Below are 25,802 nucleotides of genomic sequence, written 5' to 3' on the forward strand. Positions count from 1 at the left end.
GTTTATATATGCAGAAACGTTATTGTCAAGGGTAGGTAGAATGTGGCAAATGAGTTCCAATGTAGAATGTAACAGAGTCAGAAGAAAATGTAGAAGATAGATAGGAGAGAGGCTGGAAGACGGTTGGAGAGTGGATGAGACTTCTTTGTGTACAATAAACCTATCTTCCTGTGATCTTCTGCTCTTGGACTTATTTATACAAGCCCACGTTACTTCACTGGCGACGAGGTGGGATTTGGAAATTCAAGATTGTCAACTGGAGGGCTTCAGTGAGCATTTCTTTTTTTTGCTCTCTTCCTGCTTTTGTCACAGAAGTCTCAACACTAGATGTGGTGCCATTTTGGAGATGAGAAGCTCCTCGTTTTGGGATTGCCTCAGAGAAGGCGTCTTTTGATGACAAAGTCATTTCATTTTATAAAATACAGTGAAGGACTCACGCCTTGGCTCGCGGCGTGAACAAAATCTGGATTATGAAGGGGCATTTGTTTGTGAGTGAGCCGCTTGCGAGGACGCAGCAGCGTTCAAACATTGCCTCACGACGTTGGACAGTAGTGTGGAGGAGCCGGTTGCGAGAAGGCCTACAACATAACTAACGGTGAGATTTTGAAAAATAACAAGGCTCACAGTTTCCTTGGCTGCTTGGAGAGTGCCCTCGTGCAAGTACTCTGACGTCCTGGTTGCACAGGCTTCGTCGAGGTGCTCGCGTGTAAGACGCCAGCCTCTGAGGACGTCGACGTATGTGGGTGAGCAGACATCTTTCTATGACGACGGACATCCAAGGAAGCGATTGGACTCGCAACAGGAAGTGGATGGAGACACTGCAGGAAGTGACTCTAAACTTATCGGAGCACACAGAAATGTGTTTGCTCACTAGTTGTTTTTTTGGTCTCTAGCTTGTTTTTTTTTTTTTTTTAAAGGAAAGAAAATCTTCTGCATTTACCTGCAGCAACACCGCAGTATGTAATCATTAAGTTATTTTGGACGGTGAACCTTCTGGTTTATTTAATTTGTTTAAAAAAAACAGTAGGTGACATAATGGGTTGCTCATATGTATATTGAGTTGTTTTTGGTTTTGTTTATATACCATGAAATTATAGTGTTTGGTAGAGAGTTCAGGTTTTGAAATTGTAGGAACTATGCAGTATGTTACTGCACCACCTTTCTTTTTAGCTTTTCCAGGTGACCCACCCATAAAGTGGCAGAAATGGAAGAAAGTCTGATAGATATGCGAAGGTATGCGGAACATCTTTGAGTGCAGAGAGGAAAACTGCACTACTCTTACACTGCTTAGGGTCAGAAGGACAAGAAGTGTTTGATAATCTGCCAGATGTAAATGATGAAAATTTAAATAAGTATGAGAAGTGTATAGAAAAATTAGATAGACATTATTTACCAAAAGTTAGCACTGTTTGGAGAGGTATCACTTTGGCAGAAGGAGTCAAAAAGAAGGTGAAAGTGTAGAAAATTATACAACTGTACTAAGAAAATTGGCTTCCTCATGCAAATTTGGCATGTTGTTAGAAGAACGTATTAGAGATCAATTTATGCTAGGGTGTAATATAGAACAAATAAGGGAAGAAATTTGGCAGAAAGACGATCCTTCTTTGGATTAAGTGTTAGTAATTGCTAAAAAAAAATTGAACACTCTTTGCAATGTGTAGCCTATCATTAAGGAAGAGGGGAAAGGTGATAGCATACAAGTAGTTAAAAATTCTAAAGTTAAACTTGAAACATTAGGGGGAAACAACTACAAGAGAAAAGAGAAAAATGTGCTCCAAGGGAAGTGCTTTCGCTGTGGAAAACCAGGCCATATGGCTAATGACAAAAGTTGGACAGTGATAAAAATGGTCTGTAGCCTTTGTCAAAAAAAAAAAGGTTATTTTTGCTGCTGTGTGCAGAGGAAGAGGTGGCAAGGGTACAGTATATGAAGTGATGGACAAGCTGACATCTGAAGAGGGATGTGACACAGACTTTGATTGTGGTCAAATAGTTCTTCAAATTGAAGGAGGGAAAAGGAAAATCCCTCTGGATGAAATAACAGTGGGTGGTGAGAGGACACAAGTTTTATTTGACTCTGGAGCAAAGATAACCATTGTATCAAAAGAGTTTTATCTTGAGAAACTCAAGGACAACATTAGAAACCAGATATCAGTCCATATGCATACTGAGGTGAGCCCATTAAGTTATATGGATACTTTTGGGGTTTACTTAAATTAAAAAATAAGTATACCAATGCAAAAGTTTATGTTTCAAAGAAGGGTGACAGCATTTTGAGCTGGTTTCACCAAAAGGATTTAGGTGCAATCTTAGATCCCAATAGCGACCCGCCCGTAAAACGGAGAGAAGAGTTTTTTGTCAATGCAGTGTGTGAGCAGGGTGGAGTGAATGAGAAATGTGGTGTTGTGGAAGCAGATGTTCATATAGAAAATCTAAAAGTGAAATTTCCTGAGTTATTAAAAAAACAGTTAGGGTGTCTCCGACAGTACACTCAATATATTAGTTTGGTGGAAGGAGCAAAACATGTGTGCAGCAAGGTTTGTGGTGTTCCGGTGGCAGTGTGTGAGGAAATGAGGTTAGAGTTGGAAAAACTTAAGAGGTATAATTGAGGAAGTAGAAGGAACTGAATGGCTCGCACCAGTGGTTGCTGCCAGGAAGGCCAAAGGCAGTCTTCGTCTGTGCATAGATTTTAGAGAACTCAATAAGAATGTGGTAGTGGACAGATATCCTTTGCCCAACATCTCAGACATGTTGATGTTACTTCATGGAGCAAAAGTGTTTTCCACGATAGACTTAACATCAGCTTATCATCAGATAAGCTTAGAGGATGACTCAAAAGGTCTCATTGCTTTTGTCACGCCTTTTGGCACATTCAGGTATGTCAGGTTGCCATTTGGATTGATCTCTGCAGCTTCAGTCTTTAAAAGAGCTTTGGAGAGGGTGTTAAGAAATCTCAAGGGAATAAGAATATATCAGGATGATGTTCTAGTGTTTGGAAAAGACAACTGTGAGCATGACGAGAGATTACGAAGTTTATTGGGGAGACTCAGAGAATTTGGGCTGACAAACTAGAGAAATGCAAGTTCAGGAGGAATTCAATAGAGTACTTAGGTCACACTGTCACAGGTGAAGGGATTACTCCAAAAAGGGAATTAGTGAATGCTATAATAAATCTGGAGTCGCATTCTAACAAAGAGGAGTTGATGAGATTCATTGGCATGGCAGAGTATTATAGCAAATTCATGAAGGGGTTTGCTGAAATGTGCGTGAACATGAGGAAGTTACTCCGGAAAGGTAAAGAATTTGTTTGGGATGAGGAATGTGAGATGGAGGTCAGGAAAATTAAAGAAAAGTTAGGGAAGGCCCCTGAGTTGAAAAACTTTGACCAATTGCAAGTCTGTATTGATTACTGATGCCAGTATGAAGGGTTTAGTTGCTGTTTTACAGCAAGAGGAGGACAATTCTGAAAGGGTAGTATTGTTTTTGTCACAGGCTTTAAAAGGTGCCGAGTTGAATTATTCGGTGATTGCGAGGGAGGCCCTTGCTGTTCAGTGGGCCATTAAGAAGTTGAGGAAATTGGACTGATCATAAACCTCTCTGTGCAATTTTTTCAAAAAAAGGCATTGATGCCATTTCGAGCAGAATCACCAAGTGAGTGATAGCCCTGCAGGATTATGAATTTGAAGTGAAGTACATACCTGGAGCACAGAACACTGTTGCTGACACACTATCAAGGTTGGTGCAGATAAGTGATGGAAACCAGGAAGGGGAATATGAAGGTGAAGGGCAAGATGATGAGATGGTTTATGAGGTTGACTATGGTACCATAACTGAAGTAAAGTGGCGAGATGAATGTAAATCTGACAAGGTAATGCCAGAGGTATTAACATTAATAAAAGGGAGGTTAGAAGAATAGAAATGAGGGGAGTTTGGAATCTCAAAAATACTGTCACGTTAATGATGAATTGTCTGAGAGAGAAGGTTTGTTGTTCTGTGGGACAAGTATAGTTCCACCTTTTGGTCTTAGGCACTATCTAATTACCCTTGCACATTCTGGTCATCAGGGCATTTCAAAACCCAAAGAAAGGATATGGTTGCCATACTGGTGGCCAGGTATGGATTGTCAAGTGGAAAGAGCTGCGAGGGAATGTATGCAATGTGTGTTCAGTGAGAAATCTGTCAACCCAAGGTTCAAACCATGAAGATTAGGGATCGTCCTACTCATCCTTGGGAAGAGATTGCCCTGGATGTTTTAGGCCCAATTCATGGGGATGGATGTGATACATATCTCTTAGTCCTGGATGATTTATATTCAAGGTGGCCAGAGGTAGCATTTACCAGGGGAATTGAAACAAAGCATGTGATATCTTTTCTAAAAGAAATATTTGGCAGAGAGGGTGTTCCCAAAACAATACTCACGGATAATGGGGTGCAATTGGTCTCTAAAGTGATGGAAATGTTTTTGGAGAATCTTGCTATTCAACACAAGAAGTGTCCACTATATCATCCGGAAACCAATGGTATGGTGGAACGCTTTAATAGGGTGCTCAAAGAAACCATAGCTATGGCCAAAGAAAGTGGACTAAATTGGAAAAAGTAAGTGGAAAAAAGAATTGAGGCATACAGAGTTTCTCCTCATTCTGTGACTGGAAAGACTCCTTTTGAGCTGTTTAAAGGGAGACAACCAAACATTCTGGTAGCACCTAATTGGGTGAATGATATGGAACTTAGAACAGGGAAGGTGGTATCAGACACTAGTTGGAGAGTAAGAGAAGAAAGGAAAATAAAGGCTCGTAAAGACAATTTTGATGCAAGAAAATCAGCACGAGAAACAAAAGTTCGAGTGGGAGATTGGGTATTGATTAGAAAACCTGCAAGGAAAGGAGGATATGCAGGTAGCCCTAAACCAGTGAGAGTAGTAAAATTATTCACCAATGCTGTTAAGACGGAGGACTCCAGGATTTGGAATCTCAGAGTAATTGTAATCAAGGGGGATGTTATTGGGAAAGAACCTGTCAAAAAAGATTCAATAACTGGGGTTAGGAAATCTGAAAGGAGAATTATAACTCCAAAATACTTACAGGAATATGTAACATGAGTACTGTAACATTGTCTTAGAAATTTGTGTTTTGGAAAAAATAATAGTAATAGTTTAATGTATAACATTTGTTTTATTTAAAGTTTAATTCATTATTGTATAATATGTTATTGTATTCCTTTTAACTATGTTTTATATAACGGAGGGGGGGGTGTAGTATCTTAGGTTTATATATGCAGTAATGGTATTGTCAAGGGTAGGTACATTGTGGCAAATGAGTTCCAATGTAGAATGTAACAGAGTCAGAAGAGAATGTAGAAGAGAGATAGGAGAGAGGCTGGGAGACGGTTGGAGAGTGGATGAGACTTCTTTGTGTACAATAAACCTATCTTCCTGTTATCATCTACTGCTCTTGGACTTACTTATACAAGCCCACGTTACTTCACAAACTATCTCTGACTCCAGCAGCAATACATTCTTAACCCATGGTGGAGCAAGATGGAAAATCTCAAAGGAGTTCTTTTTCATAAGGAAAGTCAATCTCTAACAACTATAAAAGATGCCTCCTTAATGGGTTAGGGGACTATACGAATCACCTGTAAATAACAAATAGGACATGGAACCACAAAGATAGTCTGCATCATTTATATTGACTGAGTTGACAGTACTCCACCTGGCTTTCAGATCTTTTCTTCAACATAAAAAGACCAAATGCTTGTTTGTTCAAATGGCTCTGCATTATCTGGACATGCAGGGAGGGACCACATCCACACTGCTGTATCTAGAAGCATAAGCAACTTGGAAACGTCTCAGTCATGGTATTGCAAATCTCAGTGGTTCACCGTCAAGGTTTTAAGAGGCACACTCACTCAGTAGGGTTATCCAAATGTATAAAAAATGTGGGTCATAACGGACAATATGCTACACAGAATCTACAACACTTAACAATGTCAAACTTATATCTGCTCCCAAAAGCAGAAGACAAAAAATGCCCAGACTGTGCATTCAGGTTCTAAAAACAATTAGTGAAGACGGTTGACCTTCTGAATGAATGGGCAAGTAAGGGAAGTTTCTGAACCCATTTCTGCAGAATACCTGATTCAATCAGTAGTTATCATACTGACTTACTCCAGAGCAAGGCAGATCTTCATAGTGCCGGAATGGCCACATCACTATTGGTTCACAAACCTTCTTAATCATTCAGAATCACCACACAAGGCTTGTGTTTCTCCACATGTTCAGGGGCCAGATCCTATACCTCCAGCTTGCCATCCTTGAATTTGGTGGCATGGCTTCCAAGCTCATTTAATATGGGCAGCTAAATTTCCATATGACTCTATGGGAAATTCTAAGGGAACCAAAATGCCAATCTACTAGGGTTTCCTATGATTTCAAATGAAAGAGATGCTGCATTTGATGTATTCTGTAAAACATCGACCAAACAAATGTTCAGGAAAAAGTAGTTCTTCCTTATCTTCAACATGTTATCAGATCAAGCTTGGAGTACGCTTAATGAAATTAACATCATTGTACTATTAAAGCTTTTAGGAAATGTCCTTCACAAACCTCTTTCTTCTTCGTCCCCGTTATTAAAGACTTTCTGGAAGGCAATAAAACATTTTCCCACCAGTCAAAGGATTCACTTGCCCTTGGAAAAAGAATATGTTTTTTTAAGAAAAACCTAATGGGTCACCATTTTGAAAATAATTATAGGGCCACAATTTAGCATAATTCACAGAAGGTTGTTTTCTTAGTAGTGATCACATATGCATGAAAGGCTAGTGAAATCCAGGCTTTATGTTCACACAAACCTTATACAGTCTTCCATAATGACAACATAGGCATGAAGACATACCCATGTTTTCTTCTAAAGTAAGTCTCTGATTTTCACATTAATCAGAATGTTTCTCTTCCCACAATTTTTAAGAATCCTTCCACTCCAGCTGAAAGGTCTTTATGCACTCTAAATGGTTGGAGGATTGTTCAGTTTTATCTTTATAAGACAAAAGGCATTACACGATTAGTAAACTATGGGCATGTTCATACAGTTTTGTCCCCATCAAAGCAGTCCTTTACAAATGGATTGTCTTTTGTGTATTATTGTTATCGGAAAGAAAATATGCCCTTGCTGGGTAAACCCGTTCTACTACTGAAGGTAAAACTGTGACCACACCCTTGTTGAGAAACATTCCCATAGCGGAACTTTGAAAGGCATCCACATTGTACTTAGTTCAAACATTAACAAGTCACTATTGTCCAGTCAGATTCTAGAGATAGGGCAAGCTTCTTTGAGGAATATCTTTGGTTAAGTGTGAGAAAGTAGCCTCTTTCTAGCCTTGTTAACCCCACTTTTGGCCTGTTTGTGAGTATATGTCAGGGGTTTTCACTGTCTCACTGGGATCCTGCTAGCCAGGGCCCAGTGCCCATAGTGAAAACCCTATGTTTTCAGTATGTTTGTTATGTGTCACTGGGACCCTGCTAGCCAGGACCCCAGTGCTCATAAGTTTGTGACCTATATGTATGTGTTCCCTGTGTGATGCCTAACTGTCTCACTGAGGCTCTGCTAACCAGAACCTCAGTGGTTATGCTCTCTCTGTACAAAGTGTCACTAACAGGCTAGTAACCAATTTCACCAATTCACATTGGCATACTGGAACACCCTTATAATTCCCTAGTATATGGTACTGAGGTACCCAGGGTATTGGGGTTCCAGGAGAACCCTATTGGCTGCAGCATTTCTTTTGCCACCCATAGAGAGCTCTGACAATTCTTACACAGGCCTGCCACTGCAGCCTGAGTGAAATAACGTCCAGGTTATTTCACAGCCATTTACCACTGCACTTAAGTAACTTATAAGTCACCTATATGTCTAACCTTTACCTGGTAAAGGTTGGGTGATAAGTTACTTAGTGTGTGGGCACCCTGGCACTAGCCAAGGTGCCCCCACATTGTTCAGGGCAAATTCCCCGGACTTTGTGAGTGCGGGGACACCATTACACGCGTGCACTATACATAGGTCACTAACTATGTATAGCTTCACAATGGTAACTCCGAACATGGCCATGTAACATGTCTAAGATCATGGAATTGCCCCCCCCCCAATGCCATCCTGGTATTGGGGAGACAATCCCATGATCCCCCGGGTCTCTAGCACAGACCCGGGTACTGCCAAACTGCCTTTCCTGGGGTTTCACTGCAGCTGCTGCTGCTGCCAACCCCTCAGACAGGTTTCTGCCCTCCTGGGGTCCAGCCAGGCTTGGCCCAGGAAGGCAGAACAAAGGACTTCCTCAGAGAGAGGGTGTTACACCCTCTCCCTTTGGAAAAAGGTGTCAGGGCTGGGGAGGAGTAGCCTCCCCCGGCCTCTGGAAATGCTTTGATGGGCACAGATGGAGCCCATCTCTGCATAAGCCAGTCTACACCGGTTCAGGGATCCCCCAGCCCTGCTCTGGCGCGAAACTGGACAAAGGAAAGGGGAGTGACCACTCCCCTGACCTGCACCTCCCCTGGGAGGTGCCCAGAGCTCCTCCAGTGTGCTCCAGACCTCTGCCATCTTGGAAACAGAGGTGCTGCTGGCACACTGGACTGCTCTGAGTGGCCAGGGCCAGCAGGTGACGTCAGAGACTCCTTCTGATAGGCTCCTCCAGGTGTTGCTAGCCTATCCTTTCTCCTAGGTAGCCAAACCTCCTTTTCTGGCTATTTAGGGTCTCTGCTTTGGGGAATTCTTCAGATAACGAATGCAAGAGCTCATCAGAGTTCCTCTGCAAATCTCTCTTCACCTTCTGCTAAGGAATCGACTGCTGACTGCGCTGGAAGCCTGCAAAACTGCAACAAAGTAGCAAAGACGACTACTGCGACCTTGTAACGCTGATCCTGCCGCCTTCTCGACTGTTTTCCTGGTGGTGCATGCTGTGGGGGTAGTCTGCCTCCTCTCTGCACTAGAAGCTCCGAAGAAATCTCCCGTGGGTCGACGGAATCTTCCCCCTGCAACCGCAGGCACCAAAGAACTGCTTCACCGGTCCTCTGGGTCTCCTCTCAGCACGACGAGCGAGGTCCCTTGAACTCAGCAACTCTGTCCAAGTGACTCCCACAGTCCAGTGACTCTTCAGTCCAAGTTTGGTGGAGGTAAGTCCTTGCCTCCCCACGCTAGACTGCATTGCTGGGAACCGCGTGATTTGCAGCTGCTCCGGCTCCTGTAGAATCTTCCAGGATTTCCTTTGTGCACAGCCAAGCCTGGGTCCCCGGCACTCTAACCTGCAGTGCACGACCTCCTGAGTTGTCCTCCGGCGTCGTGGGACCTTCCTTTGTGACTTCGGGTGAGCTCCGGTTCACTCCACTTCGTAGTGCCTGTTCCGGCACTTCTGCGGGTGCTGCTTGCTTCTGAGTGGGCTCCTTGTCTTGCTGGACGCCCCCTCTGTCTCCTCACGCAATTGGCGACATCCTGGTCCCTCCTGGGCCACAGCAGCATCCAAAAACCCTAACTGCGACCCTTGCAGCTAGCAAGGCTTGTTTGCAGTCTTTCTGCACGAAAACACCTCTGCAAGCTTCTTCACGACGTGGGACATCCATCCTCCAAAGGGGAAGTTTCTAGCCCTCTTCGTTCTTGCAGAATCCTCAGCTTCTACCATCCGGTGGCAGCTTCTTTGCACCCACAGCTGGCATTTCCTGGGCATCTGCCCACTCCCGACTTGATCGTGACTTTTGGACTTGGTCCCTGTAGGAAAGTACCATCTTGCCTGGCATGTTACCCCCATTTTTCACTGTATATATGTTGTTTTAGTTGTATGTGTCACTGGGACCCTGCTAGTCAGGGCCCCAGTGCTCATAAGTGTGCCTGAATGTGTTACCTGTGTAGTGACTAACTGTCTCACTGAGGCTCTGCTAATCAGAACCTCAGTGGTTATGCTCTCTCATTTCTTTCAAATTGTCACTAACAGGCTAGCGACCAATTTTACCAATTCACATTGGCTTACTGGAACACCCTTATAATTCCCTAGTATATGGTACTGAGGTACCCAGGGTATTGGGGTTCCAGGAGATCCCTATGGGCTGCAGCATTTCTTTTGCCACCCATAGAGAGCTCTGACAATTCTTACACAGGCCTGCCACTGCAGCCTGAGTGAAATAACGTCCAGGTTATTTCACAGCCATTTACCACTGCACTTAAGTAACTTATAAGTCACCTATATGTCTAACCTTTACCTGGTAAAGGTTGGGTGATAAGTTACTTAGTGTGTGGGCACCCTGGCACTAGCCAAGGTGCCCCCACATTGTTCAGGGCAAATTCCCCGGACTTTGTGAGTGCGGGGACACCATTACACGCGTGCACTATACATAGGTCACTAACTATGTATAGCTTCACAATGGTAACTCCGAACATGGCCATGTAACATGTCTAAGATCATGGAATTGCCCCCCCCCCCAATGCCATCCTGGTATTGGGGAGACAATCCCATGATCCCCCGGGTCTCTAGCACAGACCCGGGTACTGCCAAACTGCCTTTCCTGGGGTTTCACTGCAGCTGCTGCTGCTGCCAACCCCTCAGACAGGTTTCTGCCCTCCTGGGGTCCAGCCAGGCTTGGCCCAGGAAGGCAGAACAAAGGACTTCCTCAGAGAGAGGGTGTTACACCCTCTCCCTTTGGAAAAAGGTGTCAGGGCTGGGGAGGAGTAGCCTCCCCCGGCCTCTGGAAATGCTTTGATGGGCACAGATGGAGCCCATCTCTGCATAAGCCAGTCTACACCGGTTCAGGGATCCCCCAGCCCTGCTCTGGCGCGAAACTGGACAAAGGAAAGGGGAGTGACCACTCCCCTGACCTGCACCTCCCCTGGGAGGTGCCCAGAGCTCCTCCAGTGTGCTCCAGACCTCTGCCATCTTGGAAACAGAGGTGCTGCTGGCACACTGGACTGCTCTGAGTGGCCAGGGCCAGCAGGTGACGTCAGAGACTCCTTCTGATAGGCTCCTCCAGGTGTTGCTAGCCTATCCTTTCTCCTAGGTAGCCAAACCTCCTTTTCTGGCTATTTAGGGTCTCTGCTTTGGGGAATTCTTCAGATAACGAATGCAAGAGCTCATCAGAGTTCCTCTGCAAATCTCTCTTCACCTTCTGCTAAGGAATCGACTGCTGACTGCGCTGGAAGCCTGCAAAACTGCAACAAAGTAGCAAAGACGACTACTGCGACCTTGTAACGCTGATCCTGCCGCCTTCTCGACTGTTTTCCTGGTGGTGCATGCTGTGGGGGTAGTCTGCCTCCTCTCTGCACTAGAAGCTCCGAAGAAATCTCCCGTGGGTCGACGGAATCTTCCCCCTGCAACCGCAGGCACCAAAGAACTGCTTCACCGGTCCTCTGGGTCTCCTCTCAGCACGACGAGCGAGGTCCCTTGAACTCAGCAACTCTGTCCAAGTGACTCCCACAGTCCAGTGACTCTTCAGTCCAAGTTTGGTGGAGGTAAGTCCTTGCCTCCCCACGCTAGACTGCATTGCTGGGAACCGCGTGATTTGCAGCTGCTCCGGCTCCTGTAGAATCTTCCAGGATTTCCTTTGTGCACAGCCAAGCCTGGGTCCCCGGCACTCTAACCTGCAGTGCACGACCTCCTGAGTTGTCCTCCGGCGTCGTGGGACCTTCCTTTGTGACTTCGGGTGAGCTCCGGTTCACTCCACTTCGTAGTGCCTGTTCCGGCACTTCTGCGGGTGCTGCTTGCTTCTGAGTGGGCTCCTTGTCTTGCTGGACGCCCCCTCTGTCTCCTCACGCAATTGGCGACATCCTGGTCCCTCCTGGGCCACAGCAGCATCCAAAAACCCTAACTGCGACCCTTGCAGCTAGCAAGGCTTGTTTGCAGTCTTTCTGCACGAAAACACCTCTGCAAGCTTCTTCACGACGTGGGACATCCATCCTCCAAAGGGGAAGTTTCTAGCCCTCTTCGTTCTTGCAGAATCCTCAGCTTCTACCATCCGGTGGCAGCTTCTTTGCACCCACAGCTGGCATTTCCTGGGCATCTGCCCACTCCCGACTTGATCGTGACTTTTGGACTTGGTCCCTGTAGGAAAGTACCATCTTGCCTGGCATGTTACCCCCATTTTTCACTGTATATATGTTGTTTTAGTTGTATGTGTCACTGGGACCCTGCTAGTCAGGGCCCCAGTGCTCATAAGTGTGCCTGAATGTGTTACCTGTGTAGTGACTAACTGTCTCACTGAGGCTCTGCTAATCAGAACCTCAGTGGTTATGCTCTCTCATTTCTTTCAAATTGTCACTAACAGGCTAGCGACCAATTTTACCAATTCACATTGGCTTACTGGAACACCCTTATAATTCCCTAGTATATGGTACTGAGGTACCCAGGGTATTGGGGTTCCAGGAGATCCCTATGGGCTGCAGCATTTCTTTTGCCACCCATAGAGAGCTCTGACAATTCTTACACAGGCCTGCCACTGCAGCCTGAGTGAAATAACGTCCAGGTTATTTCACAGCCATTTACCACTGCACTTAAGTAACTTATAAGTCACCTATATGTCTAACCTTTACCTGGTAAAGGTTGGGTGATAAGTTACTTAGTGTGTGGGCACCCTGGCACTAGCCAAGGTGCCCCCACATTGTTCAGGGCAAATTCCCCGGACTTTGTGAGTGCGGGGACACCATTACACGCGTGCACTATACATAGGTCACTAACTATGTATAGCTTCACAATGGTAACTCCGAACATGGCCATGTAACATGTCTAAGATCATGGAATTGCCCCCCCCCCCCAATGCCATCCTGGTATTGGGGAGACAATCCCATGATCCCCCGGGTCTCTAGCACAGACCCGGGTACTGCCAAACTGCCTTTCCTGGGGTTTCACTGCAGCTGCTGCTGCTGCCAACCCCTCAGACAGGTTTCTGCCCTCCTGGGGTCCAGCCAGGCTTGGCCCAGGAAGGCAGAACAAAGGACTTCCTCAGAGAGAGGGTGTTACACCCTCTCCCTTTGGAAAAAGGTGTCAGGGCTGGGGAGGAGTAGCCTCCCCCGGCCTCTGGAAATGCTTTGATGGGCACAGATGGAGCCCATCTCTGCATAAGCCAGTCTACACCGGTTCAGGGATCCCCCAGCCCTGCTCTGGCGCGAAACTGGACAAAGGAAAGGGGAGTGACCACTCCCCTGACCTGCACCTCCCCTGGGAGGTGCCCAGAGCTCCTCCAGTGTGCTCCAGACCTCTGCCATCTTGGAAACAGAGGTGCTGCTGGCACACTGGACTGCTCTGAGTGGCCAGGGCCAGCAGGTGACGTCAGAGACTCCTTCTGATAGGCTCCTCCAGGTGTTGCTAGCCTATCCTTTCTCCTAGGTAGCCAAACCTCCTTTTCTGGCTATTTAGGGTCTCTGCTTTGGGGAATTCTTCAGATAACGAATGCAAGAGCTCATCAGAGTTCCTCTGCAAATCTCTCTTCACCTTCTGCTAAGGAATCGACTGCTGACTGCGCTGGAAGCCTGCAAAACTGCAACAAAGTAGCAAAGACGACTACTGCGACCTTGTAACGCTGATCCTGCCGCCTTCTCGACTGTTTTCCTGGTGGTGCATGCTGTGGGGGTAGTCTGCCTCCTCTCTGCACTAGAAGCTCCGAAGAAATCTCCCGTGGGTCGACGGAATCTTCCCCCTGCAACCGCAGGCACCAAAGAACTGCTTCACCGGTCCTCTGGGTCTCCTCTCAGCACGACGAGCGAGGTCCCTTGAACTCAGCAACTCTGTCCAAGTGACTCCCACAGTCCAGTGACTCTTCAGTCCAAGTTTGGTGGAGGTAAGTCCTTGCCTCCCCACGCTAGACTGCATTGCTGGGAACCGCGTGATTTGCAGCTGCTCCGGCTCCTGTAGAATCTTCCAGGATTTCCTTTGTGCACAGCCAAGCCTGGGTCCCCGGCACTCTAACCTGCAGTGCACGACCTCCTGAGTTGTCCTCCGGCGTCGTGGGACCTTCCTTTGTGACTTCGGGTGAGCTCCGGTTCACTCCACTTCGTAGTGCCTGTTCCGGCACTTCTGCGGGTGCTGCTTGCTTCTGAGTGGGCTCCTTGTCTTGCTGGACGCCCCCTCTGTCTCCTCACGCAATTGGCGACATCCTGGTCCCTCCTGGGCCACAGCAGCATCCAAAAACCCTAACTGCGACCCTTGCAGCTAGCAAGGCTTGTTTGCAGTCTTTCTGCACGAAAACACCTCTGCAAGCTTCTTCACGACGTGGGACATCCATCCTCCAAAGGGGAAGTTTCTAGCCCTCTTCGTTCTTGCAGAATCCTCAGCTTCTACCATCCGGTGGCAGCTTCTTTGCACCCACAGCTGGCATTTCCTGGGCATCTGCCCACTCCCGACTTGATCGTGACTTTTGGACTTGGTCCCTGTAGGAAAGTACCATCTTGCCTGGCATGTTACCCCCATTTTTCACTGTATATATGTTGTTTTAGTTGTATGTGTCACTGGGACCCTGCTAGTCAGGGCCCCAGTGCTCATAAGTGTGCCTGAATGTGTTACCTGTGTAGTGACTAACTGTCTCACTGAGGCTCTGCTAATCAGAACCTCAGTGGTTATGCTCTCTCATTTCTTTCAAATTGTCACTAACAGGCTAGCGACCAATTTTACCAATTCACATTGGCTTACTGGAACACCCTTATAATTCCCTAGTATATGGTACTGAGGTACCCAGGGTATTGGGGTTCCAGGAGATCCCTATGGGCTGCAGCATTTCTTTTGCTACCCATAGGGAGCTCTGACAATTCTTACACAGGCCTGCCACTGCAGCCTGAGTGAAATAACGTCCACGTTATTTCACAGCCATTTTACACTGCACTTAAGTAACTTATAAGTCACCTATATGTCTAACCTTTACCTGGTAAAGGTTGGGTGCTAAGTTACTTAGTGTGTGGGCACCCTGGCACTAGCCAAGGTGCCCCCACATTCTTCAGGGCCAATTCCCCGGACTTTGTGAGTGCGGGGACACCATTACACGCGTGCACTACATATAGGTCACTACCTATATGTAGCTTCACAATGGTAACTCCGAATATGGCCATGTAACATGTCTATGATCATGGATTGCCCCCTCTATACCATCCTGGCATAGTTGGCACAATCCCATGATCCCAGTGGTCTGTAGCATAGACCCTGGTACTGCCAAACTGCCTTTCCCGGGGTTTCACTGCAGCTGCTGCTGCCAACCCCTCAGACAGGCATCTGCCCTCCTGGGGTCCAGCCAGGCCTGGCCCAGGATGGCAGAACAAAGGACTTCCTCAGAGAGAGGGTGTTACACCCTCTCCCTTTGGAAAATGGTGTGAAGGCAGGGGAGGAGTAGCCTCCCCCAGCCTCTGGAAATGCTTTCATGGGCACACATGGTGCCCATTTCTGCATAAGCCAGTCTACACCGGTTCAGGGACCCCTTAGCCCTGCTCTGGCACGAAACTGGACAAAGGGAAGGGGAGTGACCACTCCCCTGACCTGCACCTCCCCTGGGAGGTGCCCAGAGCTCCTCCAGTGTGCTCCAGACCTCTGCCATCTTGGAAACAGAGGTGCTGCTGGCACACTGGACTGCTCTGAGTGGCCAGTGCCATCAGGTGACGTCAGAGACTCCTTCTGATAGGCTCCTTCAGGTTTTGCTAGCCTATCCTCTCTCCTAGGTAGCCAAACCCTCTTTTCTGGCTATTTAGGGTCTCTGTCTCTTGTGATTCCTTAGATAACGAATGCAAGAGCTCATCCGAGTTCCTCTGCATCTCTCTCTTCACCTTCTGCCAAGGAATCGACTGCTGACCGCGCTGGAAGCCTGCAAAACTGCAACATAGTAGCAAAGACGACTACTGCAACTCTGTAACGCTGATCCTGCCGCCTTCTCAACTGTTTTTCTGGTGGTGCATGCTGTGGGGGTAGTCTGCCTCCTCTCTGCACTAGAAGCTCAGAAGAAATCTCCCGTGGGTCAACGGAATCGTCCCCCTGCAACCGCAGGCACCAAAGAACTGCATCACCGGTACCTTGGGTCTCCTCTCAGCACGACGAGCGAGGTCCCTTGAATCCAGCAACTCTGTCCAAGTGACTCCCACAGTCCAGTGACTCTTCAGTCCAAGTTTGGTGGAGGTAAGTCCTTGCCTCTCCACGCCAGACTGCATTGCTGGGAACTGCGACTTTTGCAGCTACTCCGGCCTCCGTGCACTTCCGGCGGAAATCCTTTGTGCACAGTCCAGCCTGGGTCCACGGCACTCTAACCTGCATTGCACGACCTCCTAAGTTGTCCTCCGGCGACGTGGGACTCCTTTGTGCGACTTCGGGTGAGCACCGTTTCACGCATCCTCGTAGTGCCTGTTTCTGGCACTTCTGCGGGTGCTGCTTGCTGCTGAGAGGGCTCCTTGTCTTGCTCGACGCCCCCTCTGTCCCCTAAAGCAATTTCAACATCCTGGTCCCTCCTGGGCCACAGCAGCATCCAAAAACACTAACCGCACGATTTGCAGCTAGCAAGGCTTGTTGGCGGTCTTTCGGCGGGAAAACACTTCTGCACGACTCTCCACGGCGTGAGGGATCCGTCCTCCAAAGGGGAAGTCTCTAGCCCTTGTCGTTCTTGCAGAAACCTACGCTTCTACTGTCCAGTAGCAGCATCTTTGCACCCACAGCTGGCATTTCCTGGGCATCTGCCCATCTCCGACTTGCTTGTGACTTTTGGACTTGGTCCCCTTGTTCCACAGGTACCCTCGACTGGAAATCCATCGGTGTTGCATTGTTGGTTTGTGTCTTTCCTGCAGAATTCCCCTATCACGACTTCTATGTCCTTTGGGGAACTTTAGTGCACTTTGCACTCACTTTTCAGGGTCTTGGGGTGGGCTATTTTTCTAACCCTTACTATTTTCTAATAGTCCCAGCGACCCTCTACAAGGTCACATAGGTTTGGGGTCCATTCGTGGTTCGCATTCCACTTTTGGAGTATATGGTTTGTGTTGCCCCTATCCCTATGTGTCCCCATTGCATCCTATTGTAACTATACATTGTTTGCACTGTTTTCTAAGACTATTACTGCATATTTTGGTATTGTGTACATATATCTTGTGTATATTTGCTATCCTCATACTGAGGGTACTCACTGAGATACTTTTGGCATATTGTCATAAAAATAAAGTACCTTTATTTTTAGTATATCTGTGTATTGTGTTTTCTTATGATATTGTGCATATGACACTAAGTGGTACTGTAGGAGCTTCACTCGTCTCCTAGTTCAGCCTAAGCTGCTCTGCTAAGCTACCATTATCTATCAGCCTATACTGCTAGACACCCTATACACTAATAAGGGATAACTGGGCCTGGTGCAAGGTGCAAGTACCCCTAGGTACTCACTACAAGCCAGTCCAGCCTCCTACAGTCCCCTTGTTCCACAGGTACTCTCGTCTGGAAATCCATCGTTGTTGCATTGCTGGTGTTGGTCTTTCTTGCAGAATTCCCCTATCACGACTTCTGTGCTCCCTGGGGAACTTAGGTGCACTTTGCACCCACTTTTCAGGGTCTTGGGGTGGGCTATTTTTCTAACCCTCACTGTTTTCTTACAGTCCCAGCGACCCTCTACGAGCTCACATAGGTTTGGGGTCCATTCGTGGTTTGCATTCCACTTATAGAGTATATGGTTTGTGTTGCCCCTATCCCTATGTGCTCCCATTGCATTCTATTGTGACTATACATTGTTTGCACTGTTTTCTATTGCTATTACTGCATAGTTTGGTATTGTGTACATATATCTTGTGTATATTTGCTATCCTCATACTGAGGGTACTCACTGAGATACTTTGGCATATTGTCATAAAAATAAAGTAACTTTATTTTTAGTATATCTGTGTATTGTGTTTTCATATGATATTGTGCATATGACACTAGTGGTACTGTAGGAGCTTCACTCGTCTCCTAGTTCAGCCTAAGCTGCTCTGCTAAGCTACCATTTTCTATCAGCCTAAGCTGCTAGACACCCCTCTCTACACTAATAAGGGATAACTGGACCTGGTGCAAGGTGTAAGTATCCCTTGGTACTCACTACAAGCCAGGCCAGCCTCCTACATTAAGTCTGTATATTTCTTCTATCAACGGATGTCTGGCATATATCTGAACCTGATAAAGGAAAATATAATCTAAAGTAGAGATGATGCGCTGTGCATTGGAAGTTTCAGGGAAAGTATCACAAGTCCCATCAAAACCGAAACCTCTCCTTTGAACAAATACAACTTGCAACATCTGCACCCAACAAAGGATTGCATGATTGCACACAGAATGTGATCTACAGCAGCACAAGCTATAAACTAGAAACAGTGATTGCATAAAGAATAGGATTTTAAGTGTCTGGTGAACAACAATTGAACCAATTGTCACTGACAGGGCACAAAAGGATACTGGTGGACCATGTTTCCGTAAAGGAGAAGTGTTGGCTTCCCAGTCTATTTGGGGTGCAGCTACATAGTCCTCCCTTTCTTTCAATTTCCTTTTAAAAATGTTGGTGAAAGAGATTTTACTGCTACTATTTTCCTTTAGTGATTTTTATAAATTAAAACTGGCTTCTTTTTATTTAAAGAAAAATAAACAAAAGTTGTGAATATAGGCTGTTGCAGTTATTTTACTTTTAAGAATAAAATCTGGCTTTTCTGGAGAAAAGTATGTATTTTAATTTTATATAATGGTCCGGATTTCAATGGAGATTCACTTGAAAGTAAACAAGGATTATAGGTAAGCAACTTCTCCTTCTTCCCATCATCCTATTGTCTTAAATTCCTTTATGGTGTACTCTGACATTTCTTGATGAATTGGGCTGTCATCTTTTGTGTGAGATTCAGGCAAACACACCACACTCTGTCCCTGAGGCTCTTCAACAGACTTGGTCCTATTACTAGATGACAAACTAAGGCGTGAGCACATCCTTCATAGTAATGCATTTGAAATGAGAGGTTGAACACCAGGCAATTTTAATTGGCAACAACATTCTCTTATAAAAGGCACTGAGTGAACACGGATGTGAATGAATGAAATGGAAGAACATTTTCTGTTAAACAAAACAGTGAGAGTACAGCCCAGTGCATCAGGATCCAGGTTCAAAGGAACTGGAAAAGTGAGAGATCAGCTACTAGTACATGGCAGTGTGAGACACAAAAGGTCCTATTTCTCTTAAAGGTGCAGTGTTACACTCACAGCTTTACAATGAGGCTCCCTATCTGTTTCTTATTAGCTTTTTTTCTTTCCTGTTATGTTTTTCTTTTGAAGAAATCACTATTTGAGAAAACAGCAAATTGATAACAATTATGTTTCTGCCTTTTAAAGAATACATAATTAAAATCTGACTTAATGAAAATAACCAACATTTGATGCAGAAGGAAGGAGACAAGGGATGAAGATTTAAACAGACTGGTAGGTGTGTTGGCTTGGGGATCCTTCAGGTGTCAACTTTTACAATGCAGATCTCAGAAGTCAAATAAAGTAGTAATGTAGAAGTTTAGACATGCTCACAGACTAATTTCAGGGCAGAGCTAAATTAAGGAGGCAAATTTAAAGCTCTGTTTAACAACAATAACCGAGTGTATAGGCAGGTAGCGAAACAGTGATCCAAACCACACAAGTACAATGCATAAACAACAACAGTGTAGACAAATCATTCACTAAGCGATTTCAATGAAGATATGCTGAGACTCAGCCTTCACATTCTTAATTCACATTTACCGTTAAGAATACCAGAATAATCCTATCGTGAACACAGTTTCTATGTATGCCCAGTTAACAGTGCTTAAGAGGCAGATCTCAAGATGAAGAGAGCCTCTGGATGCTAAGGCCTAAAGCCCTTGATGTCTGACGCGAGAAAACAGTAAATGCTGAGACTTGTTCAAATGCCCCCATCTATTAGTATGTCTATGCTATGTGCACATCTCCGTTTACACTTTTTCACCTCTCCATCACAGCTTATTACCGGATAAGGATGTTCAGCTCCTCGCTCTTTTGCTGCATGTCTGCTTTCTCCTGGCTCAGCTGGGCCTGCAGTTTCTGATGTATATCTTGAAGGGTATCATTCTTGCTTTCATCCTGCAGAGACTGAGAGAACACTCCTTCATTTCAGTGGGCATGCATGTAGTTACTCTAAAACCATAATGCACCTAGCTAGAACTTAAGTAAGGCCAAAGACCAAGCCTACACACAAATGCACATGCACAGGAATAAAGTGCATAACACGGGCTGCATGTGTTTTTGTTGCTGAACTAGCAAGGTACTGCAGGACAATACTCAGGTGCACTTGCAAAGCAAAGTGGATGGATGTTTTAACACTTAAACAGCACAAGATGCTGCAGGACGTGAAAGATATGTATGTGGAAATACTACTACAACTGGGAGAGCAGAGGATGCTTCAAGTCAAGAATAGATACAATGGCAAAGCCACCGACTATAATGAGAAAGAAAGGTGAGCTGTAAATCAGAATGAATACGTAAAGGCAATGCTGGGCAGGGGTTAAACCACATGATTGGGTGCTGCAGGCTAGGATGAGTGAGTACAGGTGGGCCTTTAGTCGTAACGGAGGTGTACTGGCCGTGTTGCTTGGGAGGGTAAACATTGGTAGTTGGTATTGTACGTATCGACCGACTTGTGCAGGGTAAACAATAAAAGTGGAATCAATCACCCTTCCCAAGGAAACTCAAAACCAATCAAGAAGCTTCCTTTCTTCGTGCGATTCCTGAAATATAATTTAAAGTACATAGTTCAAATGTTTTAGTAAACTCCTCAGCAGCTGTGCAACTCTCGTGTGAGGAGTAACCAGGTTTACTCTACCAGCTACCAGTTAATGGAAGAGGAAAAAAGAGGAGAATGTTGCATCAATTGTTTACTTGGTGATTTACCTTTACTTTTGTGGTGTTACAACATCTAATGCAGCATATCTGGAGTCCTTATGTTGAAAGTAACTGACTACATTTACATCATGAGTTGTTACTTTGCAGATAAGGAATAACAAATCTTAAACACACTTTACCTTTAATTATTCAAACGTACACACACACACACGTATACACATGTTTGTAGAGCGAGATATATTACACAGTGGCAGTCGTCATTGTGTAGTTATAGTTAGGTCAGAGTTTCCGTAGTAGGAATGTTTTTTTGTTTTGAAAATAACTTCCTTCACAAAACCTTACAAAAAAAAGTTCATCCAACTCCATCGCTGGAACGTTTTGGGGTGATCATGAAGGGCTTCATCTTCTTGAAAAGTTAGTGATATCTTTACCGTTATGTACCACAGGACTTTGGCAGTACTGACTTTTTTTTTTTTTAAACTCAAATCACATTAGGTGACAGTGTTTTCCCCCATCTGCCAATGGATACTGCAGAACCGCTTGTCTTGATTGGCTAGTAGCAACTCAAGAAAATGTTGCAAAGGCCATTACAGGACTTGGGGGCTCAATCCAAATGTCCTGAAAATGTTTTTGGAAAAAGGCATTAGGGGGCAGGTAGTGACACACTGACCTTCAGGCACTTGAGAGTGGTGAGCCTGAGGTTCCGCAAAAGTGATTAAAATAAAAATAAAAAATCCGGTCTAGACGTACACTGGTCCTCTTGTGGGCTCCAGCACAGCACTCCCATGGGATACGGCAGTACTTTTGCCAGAAAAACGGTACAAGCATCTACTCTATGGCATTGGGTTACCATGAAAGCTTCTCTGAAGACATTTGTATGGAACCACAGGTACAAGTTCAAATATATTGCTCATGACATTCTAAATGACATCATTGATTGTTCAAATTACTAATGAGGACTGTGCTCCCCAAAACACATTTAAAGGGAAAAACGCAATGGGCATGTGAATGAGAGCACGAAGAGAGTTGTGTACGCATGCTGTGAGGGTTGTAATATGTGAGGTCATAAGCAGTGCATGATGGGGACTCAAGTCATCAAGTTATGGTTTGTTGATAAAAGTATAATTGGTGTATTTCAGAGGGTTTTTTTTTACGCACGTTCTGGTCTCATTGCAACACCTAACTATTTAAAAAATATATTTATTCCATGTTTTGTTATCATGATGTCAATAGGAAACAGTAACATAACACAAAAAGTAAATCGACTGTCACATAGCACCCTAACCTCTGTGCATCATGTTAGTGAGTTTTCCAGCATGCATTTTGTTGTGTGGCCCTTTACTAATCATTGAATGCATCATTCCTACAACCTACCCCTTTTATTCAATATAACACAAATGTTTTCCATTGCCTGTGGATACACCATCCTCCTGCACGTTTTCGCTCACTTGAACCCCCAATTCTTAGATAGCACTAATAGTTGTAGATGCCTCCTATTGCTGCATGAGGTGGAGCCTGTCTCCCTGCCTCCCCAAATGCTGGCAGTGTGGCTCCTCATGTCTCCCGATTCTCATTCATATTCTTATCTTTTCTAAACAATCTAATATGTATCTCCTCTGTCAGTGCCTATTCAACTGTGTCTCTCACCTAGGTCCCCACCTCAGGTCTCCTCTGGTCCCAACCCATGGCTATACAGAGTGGTAGGTGAAGATATGTATTCTGTATTTTTTTATTTTTTTTTGTTAGTCATTATAACTAGCAGGCAATTTCAAGGGAAGCGGTTGAGGACAAACCCTGTTGCGCCATACAATCCCATCACTACTTCCCACCAGTGGATCATAACTTTGTCACAAGACCATGCCAAATGTATTAAGGTAGCTCGCACCCCGACCACACTAAGGACTATCCGCAGAACCACATGGGTAAATTCTGTTCAATTTGAGCATGGTAAGATAGGTACAATGCACATCACTGAAATGCATCAATTTGAACCTTACAGTACGAGAAGCGCTTTTTATTAATTCACAGGATAGTTGCCAGTTACTATCTGCTAGCTGTCCATCCAGGTCATCTCTCCATTCTGTTCCAACTGCCAGCTCTCTCTTAGGACTATCTGCTTTGATTTCAACAACTATAACATCAACTTTAACATTTGTTTTTTTCAGTGAATATATATAAACACACATTTATTTAAAAAAATAAAATAACTTGTGATGCTAAAGCACTCCTGATGTTGCCTCTACAGTTTAATGATTCTCGAGTAGAGGCAGGCAAAGTGACGACTGCCATTTATGAGTGTGATTTCAGTCTCGAGGAACTACTGTGCTACTTCATTATAACAACAATCTGAGGCTATTTTTTGTTGGACTGTTTTGAAACTTTGGAATGTTAGAGAATTTTTGTTTAGAGTTGTGCGGAATTATATATTTCATACACCCTTTCCCCCCAAACTTGACAACCTGGTCACATCCTCACCTTCATAATAGAATAAATCTGCTTCTCCAGTTGCCGGATCTGCAATACGTGCTGGCGCACTGCCTCCTGCAGGTGCAGGATGCTACTGCGCTGCTCCTCTGGGTTACTTGAGATCTCCAGCTGAAAGCGCACCCGCTGCTTCTTTTCACTGTGTGCCTGCAGAGGGAGACAAAATTAAAGGGATACATGACATCTTCTGTCTCAAGTGGTAGCTATTCTCTCCTGGAATCTAGATCCCTCGTAGGCTTCTTTCAGGTGAAAGCAAGGCGCATTTTGCATATACTTCAACAGACCTTCTCCCTCCCTGGAGGTGCTCCATTTCCACTATTTGTCTCCCCCCCCCCCCCATGCACACTCCCACTCTCCAAAATATAGTTGCCAATCTCACACTCCCATTTCCCGTAGGCAGCATCCCTGTCACTTCTAAGTGGCTGTGAATGTGGGGTGTTCCCATGCCTCCTTTCCTGAAAAGAGTGATAGACCTTCAACTCCTCTTCGGCCCAAATCTTAAAACAAATCTGGAGCCACACTTACCTTGCAATCACACATTACGAATGAGAAGTCCACACCAAAAGGGAGCTTGCTGCTACACGAGCATACACTTATTTTTCCGCTCAACATAATTATATTTTCATCACAATTATATCTGTTTTAGACTTATCTATGTGGAAGATACTGAATTATCAGAACAAAAACATGTTGAATGAGATGGCATAAAAACTGCAGCTGTTGTTTCAAGTAGCTCTCGAATTGACAGATCATCTTAAATGTTGGCTGCACTCATTCTGTCAAAAATAGATTATTGCAGGCTCAATCTTGCTAAGTCAAATGCTGAGCTTTCCAATCTATTAGAAGTCAGCTGTCCGCTTGAAATTTGGACGGAGGAGACAGAAGCATGTGTCCATTGTCAGAGGAAGATTACACTGCCTCCCTATTGAGAAAAGGATCTTATTTAAGTGTTCATGGCTGGTTCATCATGCACTCAATCGCAAGAGGCTACTCCACTTGGCCAGTGATCATAATCTTTTGCTCCCCAAGATTAAGAAATCTAAAATGGGAGGTCGAGCTTTCTACTGTTTAGCAGCTAAACAATGGAATTCTTTAACCCTAAGTTTAGAGGAGAAACCTCTGCACTTCTCTTTTAGAAAGGCTCTAAAAACCTTGCCTTACTAATAAGCTGGAGTATTAGTGTGTGCAGTGTTGCTTCTTAATCACCAGGGTGCTCTTTTTGAGTTTGTGATTCAAAAGAACCATTCACATAACATAACATCTGGATAAGAACGGCAATGAATCCCTCTTTGTGCTATTGTGCTCTGCAGCAACTGTTGGCACTGATAACTGGGGTTACTAATTGGGTTGAAAGGACTGTGAAGCACTTTTGCTTGTTGGATCTGAGGTTCCAAGAGCATGTGGAGGTCCTGCTCATTTGTTTCGGTTTATTGCTAGCATAAACTAAATAAACTAAACAATGAGGTGATTTGAAAGGAGTATCCTTCCCCCATTTATGGAGTCAATATCTTGGCACCGCCAACCCTGTGCCCTATCCAGATGAGGAGTGCTTCCCTAGACTGCAGCTACCAACATTATCTTGTAAGATGGTCTTCTCAGGCAATAGAGCATTCTTAACCAAGAAGTCCAATTTGAAGCAGGAAGCAAACTGCATGAGGGGTTCTATAAAATCCGTACGTTGGCTTTTGAACTCATGCCCATTTTTCAAGGTCTACCTTTGTAAACCATTCTCCATCTAAACTTAGCCATCCCCATTTAAAAACAATAATCTCTCACTCCCATCATCTACTTGTAACTGTGTAAAGTGTGAAGGAAGAGTCCTATAGCAATCTGGTGTTACCGCAGGGGGATGCTTACATGTGTCGTGAAATAGTGAACCATTGGAACAACAGTCTGAAGATCCTACCATATAAGCAGCAGTGTGTGAAATTCAGGGTACAATGCGCAGCATAGTGTGATAGTGCTGTGCTGCAGCAACCAGGTGATGGCTTCAGACAGTTTGCGGTGACCATGAAACAGATAAGAATTTAGCATGCAATTTTAGATTATGCATGTTATGAGGAAATCTGCTTTAGAAATGGAGTGGGGCTCGGGTGAGGGTCAAAAAGAGCCCACGGCAAGATGGACGCATTTTAGTGCTGCTCTGCTGGCCGGGAACTGATATCCGCCAATTATGCTGCCATCCAGCCTAACTGCACCCTACCTCTCGGAGGTATCGTGTGAGGGGGGAGGTCCAGATACCCCAACATTTCTGGGTTTTTATACGGCTTTTGTGAAGTCTGAAGCCTGGGACTGCCCTGTAGCATAGGCCACTGACTGGAGGGCGGGGTCAGAGGGATGCCTGTCCTCCCTGCTGACTGACCAGTGCTGGGAACCAGGGGGAGGATATCGACTGATCGGGAAGTGCGCCCGGGGCTCTGAAACGGGCTGTGGTGCCAACCTGGGTCTACGCAGTGGTATGCGGCGAGCCACGCAAGCCCCATACTCTGAAAGAG

At 45.2% G+C, this 25,802-nt stretch overlaps 1 protein-coding gene across 2 annotated transcripts in view; it reads right to left on the reverse strand.

Annotated features, from left to right (window-relative positions):
• BLTP2 (bridge-like lipid transfer protein family member 2) overlaps positions 1–25,802 on the reverse strand; it is a 727,711-nt gene that overhangs the window by 176,801 nt on the left and 525,108 nt on the right. For both annotated transcript variants that reach the window (XM_069226186.1, XM_069226185.1), the window contains exons 30-31: positions 23,299–23,454; positions 19,952–20,073 (exon numbers count right to left, since the gene is read on the reverse strand). In XM_069226186.1, coding sequence (XP_069082287.1) covers positions 19,952–20,073; positions 23,299–23,454 — 278 coding nt within the window. The remainder of the gene's footprint in view (positions 1–19,951; positions 20,074–23,298; positions 23,455–25,802) is intronic.

This window comes from Pleurodeles waltl, chromosome 3_1 (genome assembly GCF_031143425.1).
Source record: "Pleurodeles waltl isolate 20211129_DDA chromosome 3_1, aPleWal1.hap1.20221129, whole genome shotgun sequence".
Classification (NCBI taxonomy): Eukaryota; Metazoa; Chordata; class Amphibia; order Caudata; family Salamandridae; genus Pleurodeles; species Pleurodeles waltl.